Below are 10,453 nucleotides of genomic sequence, written 5' to 3' on the forward strand. Positions count from 1 at the left end.
TTATTAATAAAAGGTATTTCGTCATTGCAGCTTTTTGCATCTTGTTATCATTTTAATGCTAGAAAAAGATTACAATTAATTTTACTAAAGTTTTTTACTGTTTAATAAAGTAGAATTGAGAGAAAGAGTCAAACTTTTAGTTTTTTACTGTTTAATAAAGTAGAATTGAGAGAAAGAGTCAAACTTGAGCGTAAAGAGCGGGGCGTTGAGAACAGAACATCCCACTTCATACACGGAGTAATTTCTGTTCGTTTTAAATTTTAATGTCGTTCCTTACTTTCAGTTAAAAAAAACTAGTTTTTTTATTTAATTTCTGAACGTTTTTGAATTAATGCATGTTTGATTTTGGCTCTCCTCACATAAATTATTAAAATGAAATTTGCAAATTAATTCTTTTTTTGGCTAAATGGCTTTCTCTTAGTTTTTATCAGTCGATTTTGAGAAATAAGGGGTGGGGAAGGAGGCCTAGTTGCCCTCCAATTTTTCAGTTACTTAAAAAGGCAACTAGAACTTTTAATTTTTAACTAACGTTTTTATTAGTAAAAAATATACGTAACTTAAGAATTAACTTACGTAATTACTAAAAATACTTTAGCTTAAAAAATGAGGTATTTAGGTGGAGATGAACCCCTCATATGCGTAATAATCTCTGTTTGTTTTAAGTTTTAATGCTGCTCCTTACCTTCAGTTGAAAAAACTTTTTCATATTTAATTTTTTTTTTATAATAATTCTAGAAAATCCTGCGCCGCCTTCATTGAATTTCTCTGCCCCCATGAAAAAGTCCTCCAAAGAAAGATCCTTCCACATAACCCCCTCCCCTCAACCACCCCCAAACCAAAATAATCCCCATGAAAAATGTCTGTACACTTCCAAATAATCATTACTGTATGTAAACACTGGTCTAAGTTTGTAACTTACAGCCCCTCCCCGGGAACTTTGAGGGAGTAAGTCATCCCAAAGACATAGTTATTATGGTTTTCGACTATGCTGAACAAAATGGCTATCTCAAAATTTTGATCCGGTGACTTTGGGAAAAAATTAGCGTGGGAGGGGGTCTAGGTGCCCTCCAGTTTTTTTGGTCACTTAAAAAGGGCATTAGAACTTTTCATTTCCTTTAGATGAGTCCTCTAGCAATATTCTGGGTCGATACGATCACCCCTGGGAAAAAAAACAACAAACAAACAAATAAACACGCATCCGTGATCTGCTTTCTGGCAAAAAATACAAAATTTCACATTTTTATAGATAGGAGCTTGAAACTTCTACAATGGGGTTCTCTGATGGTGTGATTTTCGTTAAGATTCTATGACTTTTAGGGGTTGCTTCCCCCTATTTTCTAAAATAAGGAAAATTTTCTCAGGCTTGTAACTTTTGATGGGCAAGATTAAACTTGATGAAACTTATATATTTAAAATCAGCATTAAAATGCGATTCTTTTTATGTAGCTATTGGTATCAAAATTCCATTTTTTATGAGTTTTGGTTACTATTGAGCCGGGTCGCTCCTTACTACAGTTCGTTACCACGAACTGTTTGATAATCAAGTTTTTTGGAATTGGCTTTGATGAAGGTAGCAATATGGCCGATTCGTACAGAGGTGGCGTCTTTTTCCCTTATTCAGAGTAGCTGTGTAATGAAATCAAGATGAGGTTATAACCATCAAGCAAGAGTAGGGTTGATGCTGTATTAGGGCGTATTACAAAATTCCAAATCTATAACGAGTTCTGTTTCTGTGAGGCTAGTCTCCTTGCTAAGCTGACTGTGTGGCAAAGCAAGTAAAAATCTATAGGGGAATTTTTTCATCACAATTAAGTTTGTTATCCTTTCTTTTGTACTTGTAATGCTGAATATCCTTCTAGGAAGTGTTTAATTATTTTAACTTAAGAAAGAAGACTTGCTTAAAGCACTTATATTAAATAAGTACAGTTAAAAACATGGTATAAATTTATTATTCGTATTCGTATTCATTCATTTAAATAGTTATCGTAGCACTCAAAAATGAACGCTAAACTACGCTACTTTGACAATCACAAAAATCACAAAATTACAATTAACACTTGTTAACGAAATATGATACAAAGGAGTTTGCGAATCTGTTCGTACGGCACTTGACTGGTTCTAGTTTGTTGTAATACCTAGTATGTCTGCTGATTGATGCGGATGGTGGAAGTATGGATCGGTGCTTCTCGTTTGTTAATAGTGATTTCCCAAATTTCATTATTAGCTTATGTCTTCGGTTGAATAAGGTGGGCAAATTCAAGAGCTCAAGGTCACTTTCGTAGCTGCTGAAACTGGATCCAAGTATTATCCTAGTAGCGTGTTTTTAGACATCTTGATAACTGAACATATCTTGATAACTGAACTAAATAAATTTTCTTTTTTTTCGTTCTAAGTTTTTATTGTGTAATATTAATCGTTGACTCAAAAAAAATTTCTTGTGGGTATTCAATTTCCATTAGTGTTCTTTTAAACAAGTATTTAGTAGATGCTATGGAGTGTTTTATGTGTTACTAAGTCGCCTTCCACAGAAAAGAATTGGAAGAAATGTGAAGCCTACTCATTTTCTTTATGGGTCATTAAATGTCAAAAATTGCCTCTCCGAGACCTGTTTCATCTACGAGACATGAGAGTTTTTGTATTGTTCGGTTGCGTTATAATGTAAACTATGGCTGCTTATGCTTGTAAGAAATTCTCAAAAGGTGTTAAATGGATTATCATACGATAGATTGGTGTGAGGCAACTCAAAAGGAGCTTTGTTACCCTCTAGATTGTTTTGCTTAAAATGAAAGGACATTAGTTTTCAAACTAGAATATTCAATAATTAAAAAGTTTGGAATAGCTTAGAAAACGCCACAACCAATGCAACAACAATTACGTTGTAGTAGATAAATAAATTGTGATATTCGTTAAAAAATCATATATAATAAGTATACCTGCACAAGAGAGAAGGTATGGAAAAATCCTCAATGGGAAATTTTGGTCCACAATATTGGGATTTAAAAATAAAATAATTCACTCACTTGCAAAGCAGCATGGAAGAGGGGATGAGAAAAAGATTTCTCCCCGTAAAACATTGGAAAGTTTGAATGTGTCTAATTTTGTTGAAGTATTACGCTATATTCGATGGGTCGAAGTCTTGCTGTATCCTTTATATGCCGAGAATTTAGAGAAATTTCTAATCAAAGAACTTATTCTCCGATATGAACTCTTGCTAATTTGGAAATCATTTTCTAATATTATTTTCTTAAATAGTTTTCTCTATTTTTTTGTTGGAATTCAGTGTTTTGTTCCAAAATTGGCAAACTAATCGCCTTCATCGCAAATCATGAATGAATTGATTTCAAGCTCGGACAACTGTTTTTGAGCTTTTGGCAAAACTACTATTTTTTTTTTTATGCCACATGGACTCGTTTCAATCCCTCCTTCGTTTCCTAAAGTGTTGATTTGCGGGACATGTACTTATTGAAACTCTTGGAAAGTGCCCAGCGAAGTTGGGCAAACCAGAATATATCATTATCACAATCATTTGTTGATGTTATGTGAAAGAAGAAAGTAGTGGTCTTTTTGTTCCCCCAGTCCTTTATAGGCACAGGCGCACACATGTCTGATGTTAAGAGGGGGCCACGAGAAGATACTTTGCGAGGGGTAGGCCATAATATGAGAAAATGTATTTATAAACATAAGTTTTCCGGCAACGGATGATATATTGTAAATTTACAAAAACCCACAATATAAAGATTATTTGAATATCTCCCTTTCTATTTCTCTCTCTCTCTCTTTTCTCTTTCTCTCTTTGGCTAATAGCAATTAATTTGATAAAGTTTTTTTTCAGGGAAGTGCAACGGAAGTTGCTTTAAGAATTCCCTTCAATGAAAAAATAAATTAATGGTCTCGACCCGCAGAACATTTCCCTGATTGTAATTATGTACACTGTCTTTAATTACCCAGAAAACTTTTGTCCAGGTTTTTTCTCCTCTGTGGTTTAGTTTCCTCTGTGGTTTAATAAGAGAGACGGAAACTTCAAAGGAAAAGCGTTTTATAATTTTCAACATCTTGAACTGCGTTTTTGTCGATTTTGTGAGATCCTCTAATTTTAGTTTCATTGAATCTCGGAATAAAAAGAAGAAATGCTGAGAAGCTACTAGGGTCTTCAAAGGAAACAATTTTTTTTCTTTATTAAATTCAAAAAAAAAGAAGAAATAATTACAATTCAGCTATTTCATTCAATTTGAAGAAACCATTAGAAAACAAAGAAAAGATTTCGTTACTTTTGGGTGTTCTTTGAAATAACACTCACCCCTCCCTCTCCCAATAGGTATGCCACTGAAAGCAATCTGTATTACTCGGATTCCCAAGGTAAAAACGCGTATATACACTTTTCATTATTCCGAGATAAGCGTCTTCAAAGTTTCTCAAGTTTTGCGGCACTTTTCTCACCCATTGCCAAACACTAGACACAGAGTTTAAGTGAAAAACTGTTAGGATTGGCTTAAGACAGTATTCGTTTCGATTATGCAACTAAAATAAATGTCAAAGTTCGCTGACTCTGCTAATTGTTTTTTTTTTTTTTTTTTTTTTTTTAACTCCAATGTTTTTCATCTCCAGGGATGGAGATTAGATGGAACTCTATTGTCAAAAACCGTCTAAGCACATCCTTACAGCTTTGGCATGCTTGTTGCTTTTCACCTCTATTTCGAAGCTTGGACTCCATGGATCCTTGCACAGTCTTCAGTCATTCGGGTGTGACCCTTCACTAGGTATTTGATGATAATGCTATTAGGCCTTCCGGATTCACAAGTATCATAAACTCACTGTAAAGGGCCCAATTTTTATTATGTGTACCACAATTATCAATATAGAACCAAAATGACTTCACATCACGGTTCATCCTGATAACCTTGTTGCACGAGCTAAGAAATTAAGGTTCCATCACGTCCCTGGAAAGCCTCATTTCACAAGACACATCTTCACGAGGCATATCTTTTCATGGATGATTATTGTTTTTAAGGAAACTTTCTTGTCATTTGGGTACTAAATATGAGCTAAAAAAGGGGTTAAAGGAGACATTTATAGCCTCTCTTATAATTGACAGAGCATTGGTTTGGAACCTCATTGTGCTCGGATCTGTCTTCCCAGTCGATCTTTTGACGCAAAACTCATTATTTCAAAATCCCCAATCACTTTTGCTATTTGAACGGTCTAAAAAAAAGAAGGTTAAATATCACGAAAAAGGAGTGCAATCTTGATGAAAACCAAACGGTCTAAAAAATATCACGAAATGAAAACTCCAAACCCATTTGTTTTTCTGTTTTATTATTATTATTATATACCAGGAATGATCGTTTTGAACCAGAATTCGAAGATTTTTTTTTAAGAGGGCTCATTCGACCGGAAGTTTCTAGTCCCCTTAAAAGAGCAAAGCACAGTATTGATTTTTAGCATTTTTCCTGCAAAACAGTGATCTTGTTCTTGTTCCAAACCGGACCGAAGTGTTATCAAGTGAAAGATCTGGGAGCTGTGGTCCAAAAGGTGTTTTGAGCCCATTTTGTTCAAGTTTCATGCGAATGCTGCTTCGGATGAATTAAACGAATAAATCAAATCATTAAGGATTCGGCCTCTGGCCACCTTTCGTCAGAAATAACGTTCCATAGATGAATATAGGGTAAATCGTGTAGTATGGGCACTGAGGGAGTTGAAAAGACGTTTCTTATTATAGAAGTAAGATATTCTTTTGGAAAAAAAAATTTAATTCGAAAATTACATGCTCAAAATGAACTCTTCTTATTATACATTGCTGTAAAAATCATTTCTTAAGAAAACGCAACTTCTGGAGAGACATGTCTCTTTTATTAAAACCTTGTTGCATCTTCTTTGTGAAATTTTAAGCCTTGAGCTAGTTAAAATTTTCGCTCGCCATGTATTTTTCAAAACATTTTGATTCTTTTCCATCTGTTTCTGTGTGTGCATAGTATTCTTTTTCAGTTCGGAAACCTTGTTGAGTTAATTGAGAGGCACTTCTGCCCATTTCGATAAGAAATTTCCGCTTTTGAATGCTTGCAATCATGACATAAATCAGGTCTCTCATATTCCTTCATTTATGAGAGAGAGCTTAAAAAAGAAGAAGAAAAAAAGAGGCCGGTAAAAGAGCTAAGACAATGCTGTGAATAAAGTGACCCTAATTCCTATGACTTCAAAGTATAGAATTTTTCACAAGCTCATTTTGGTTATTCCTAAGGCATGTTTATTTTTTTTTTTCCCACTAAAATTTTTATGAACACTTATTTGAATAGATCTTTAGTTAAGCAAACTCTGCTAACTTACTAAATGCACAAAAATATGGTGAATTTATCTGTGAATCTTACTGTTGAACTCATACACTTCTAAGCGTACTGTTAATAGTAGTTTACATTTTTTTTTGCCGACAAAAGGAGGAGAAACATAAATATTTTTTCTCATATTCACGCCCCCGTCGTCAGAAGAAGTAAAAACTTAAAAAAAAAGTCAATTACATCATTAACTAAACGACAAAGGTTCATAATTCCTATTATAATTCCTCATATTTAAAATTGCTACTTATTTATAGATGGCTGTATTGGTCAGACTGGGGTCGTAATCCCGCGGGCAAAATTGAAAGGGCTGGCATGGATGGATCAAATCGACAGACTATCATCGACAAAGACGTAGCATGGCCTAACGGCATTACATTAGACTATGTTCAGAAGAAAGTGTATTGGATCGACGCCAAACTCCATCTAATTGGTTCTTGCAACTATGATGGGTCTGACAAACGAATTGTAAGGATTGATCAAAATAGTTTATCTGATTAAGTAGAATTTGTAGTTAGATAGGGAGAGCAGCAGATGGTCTGAAAACTTCCAAATGTACTTCCAAAAACTTCCAATACTTGACAAATATGACCATTTTAATTTAAATCTTCCAATTTAGCTAGAAAAAAAAAAACGTGAAAAGGACATGATACTTATGTCCTGTATTAGTTCTCCTTCCGCTTACGATATTACATACAATGGATTCATACTGCTCGAACATCTTTTTTGTTGAATTTTCTCTTACTCTTTTTTTTCATACATCTTTTCTATTTTTTTTGTCTCTTTTATTATTCTCGATTTTATCTTCCTCTAAGTCTTATAAAAAGGATATAATGGTAAATCGTCGATACAGAACGTCAAGTTGAAGGAAGAAGCGAAGAAGGAAAAGAAATGGTTTCAAACAGTTCGTGGTAACGAACTGTAAGTAAGGAGCGACCCGGCTCAATAGTAACTGAAACAAGTGAAATAAGTTTTTTAAACTTAAAATTCCACAAGTTTTTAAGCTTAAAATTCCACAAAATGTGGAATTTTGTATTTTTGCCAGAAGAGAGGTCACGGATGAGTGTTTATTTGTTTCTATGTGGGTTTTTTTCCAGGGCTGATTGTATCGACTCAGTGGTCCTAGAATGTCGTGAGACGGCTTATTTTAACGAAAATTAAAAGTTCTAGTGCCCTTTTTAAGCGACCAAAAGAATCGAAGGGCATCTAGGCCCCCTCCCAAGCTCATTTTTCCCCTAAGTCACCGGATAAAAATTCTGAGATAGCCTTTTTATTCAGCATGGTCGAAAAATCTAATAACCGTGTCTTTCAGGACGACTTACTCCCCCACAGTCCCCGTAGGAGGGGCTGCAAGTTGAAAACATTGACCTGTGTTTACATATAGTATTTGGAAAGCGTACAAACGTTATCAGGGGTATTTTTTTTGGTTGGTAGGAGGAGGGGTTGAGGAGAGGGGGTTACGTGGGGGGATCTTTCCATGGAAGAATTTGTCATAGGGGAAGAGGATTTTCATGAAGGGGGCGCAGGATTTTCAAGCATTATTTAAAAAAATAAATATGAAAAATTTTTCAACTGAAAGTATGGAGGAGCATTAAAACGAACAAAAATTATTCCGCATATAGAGTTCACCTCCTCCTAACATCTCGCTCTTTACGCTGAAGTATTTTTAGTAATTTCGAGCATTTATTCTATGGCTTTTGTGATTCAGTGGTCATTCCTACGCAAATAGGACAAAATTTAAGCTTCAGTGTAAAGAGCAAGGTATTGACGAGGGGGCAAACCCCCTCATATACGTAATAAAAACATACTAATATAGAAGTTCATTACGTAAGTTATTTCGTAAGTTATGTAAATTTTTTACCAATAAAAACGTTCAAGTTACCGTTTTAAGTAACCAACAATTGGGGAGCAACTAGGCATCCTCCACCGCTGTTTTTTTCTCAAAATCGTCCTATCAAAACTAGAAGAAAGCCATTTAGCCCCCCAAAAAATTAATATGCAAATTTGGTTTTAATTATTCATGTGCGGAGAGCCAAAATCAAAACATGCACTAATTCAAAAATGTTCAGAAATTAAATAAAAAGCAAGTTTTTTTTAATTGAAACTTAACGTTTTAAAACTTAAAATGAACAGAAATTACTTCGTATATGAAAGGGGCTCTTCCCTTCTCAACGCCCCGCTCTTTAGTTTGTTATTTAGCATAGTGAAGCAACGCAAATTAGCTGTTAGCTACGATGTTGTTTTAAATAAACCTCTCTCTCTCTCTCTCTCTCTCTCTTCTCTCTCTCTCTCTCTCTCTCTCTCTCTCTCTCTCTCTCTCTCCTCTCTCTCTCTCTCTCTCTCTCTCTCTCTCTCCCTCTTTCTCTTTCTTTCTCTCTCTCTCTCTCTCTCTCTCTCTCTCTCTCTCTCTCTCTCTCCTCTCTCTCTCTCTCCTCTCTCTCTCTCTCTCTCCTCTCTCTCTCTCTCTCTCTCTCTCTCTCTCTCTCTCTCTCTCTCCTCTCTCTCTCTCTCTCTCTCTCTCTCCTCTCTCTCTCTCTCTCTCTCTCTCTCTCTCTCTCTCTCTCTCTCTCTCTCTCTCTTTACGCTAAAGTTTTTTACTGTTTTAAAACGTTGAGTTGGGAGAAAGAGTCAAACTTTTGTGTAAAGGCGGGGCGTTGAGGAGGGAACAACCCCTTTCATACACGGAGTAATTTCTGTTCGTTTTAAGTTTTAATGTCGCTCCTTACTTTCAGTTTAAAAAAAAAAACTTTTTTTTTATTTAATCAAGTAATAAAACCGTGTATTGCCCCTCCCAAACTAATTTCTGATTTTGAAACATGTTTAAATTCTCTTAGCTTTCAATAAGGCACCTAACCTCCTGTAATTGAAATCTACTTCAAGTGTCTTTTTTTGACCTCCATGTCAATTTTTAACTCCTAACTGGAAGGTTTCGTTACTATCTCTTCCTGGAAATTTTTCCCGCCAGGAAATATCTGTGCTATTTGTCAAACTAGTTGAAATATACAATACCATTTTCCGGTGGTAAAAAATAAATATACTACTTGAGGAAATTTTTCCCCCGTGGTATAATTTTTTTTTCTAATTAGGTTGAGCATTCTCCGTATTTTTCATTATCCTTTGTTTAATCATTATTAATTCTTTTTTGATTATGTTCTTTGCTTTTCAATATTTTTCTTGTTTTCATTTCAACACCTTATAACGTTTTAATTCACTTAAATAAACGCTTAGCCATTAATAGTTTATACTACGAAAGTCGTAACCTAATTTTTCTTTCAGCAATTTTTCAATGGCTTTTTTGCCTTCATGGGCCACAGGGAAAATCTTAAACTGCCTGACTTTGGCTGATTTTTTTTTACGGCTATTGAAATACCGCACAATGTATTTCATCTAATAGGAGAAACGACATAAACCTTTTGACCTAGAAATAAGGAACTGCTTATTGGAAGAAGCAAAAAATTACGTTGATATTCAGTGAGGATGAGATTGAAATAGAGGATAATAGCTGGAAATAGTTGCTTTGAAGTGGCATGGATATCTATTGAGCTTCTAATAGGTTTTTCTTCAAATTTGATAATAGTGTCGGCTAGTATTAACTGCAAATAAACAATAGGGGTGATAACAATAAAACAAAACATTGTATTACTAGTACAAATAATAGAAGATACTGGAACCGTTAAAATCAAAAGAGTGAAACAACAAAAGAGGTAATCAGGTGTAAAAAAAAATTAAAAATATTAATGATAAAAAGGAGTATTTTCCAATTTTGATAATAAGAATTGGCTGATTGGCTGATCTTAGTATTTTCTGGAAATGTTATTTGTATGGTGGTGTTAGTATTGGAACAAAATTAAACTCTAAAACATTTTCCCCAGAGATATTAGAATCAGAATATAAACGGATATTCTGGTCCTGTAACCCTAGTGGTAAGGAAACTACGGAAGTAAGAATTATAAGGATATGCTGGAAGGGCCTTATGGATTGAGACAAAACTTAAAAGTTTAGCTTCTAAAATGCTTCCCTTCTAAATTGTTAGTAAGATGGGCTGTAGTAAACTATATTAGGGATAAAAACGGCTTTTTATGATTAATAAATATAATTAAAAATTGTAAAAACATTAACAGTGGTGT

At 34.4% G+C, this 10,453-nt stretch overlaps 1 protein-coding gene across 8 annotated transcripts in view; it reads left to right on the top strand.

Annotated features, from left to right (window-relative positions):
• The window catches only part of LOC136030846 (very low-density lipoprotein receptor-like), a gene marked incomplete at its 3' end in the record, with an annotated part of 166,904 nt that overhangs the window by 137,147 nt on the left and 19,304 nt on the right, over nt 1-10,453 (top strand). For all 8 annotated transcript variants that reach the window (XM_065709901.1, XM_065709926.1, XM_065709934.1 and 5 more), the window contains 1 exon segment: nt 6,584-6,794. In XM_065709901.1, coding sequence (XP_065565973.1) covers nt 6,584-6,794 — 211 coding nt within the window.

The sequence above is a fragment of the Artemia franciscana genome, chromosome 1 (assembly GCF_032884065.1).
Source record: "Artemia franciscana chromosome 1, ASM3288406v1, whole genome shotgun sequence".
NCBI classification, from domain to species: domain Eukaryota; kingdom Metazoa; phylum Arthropoda; class Branchiopoda; order Anostraca; family Artemiidae; genus Artemia; species Artemia franciscana.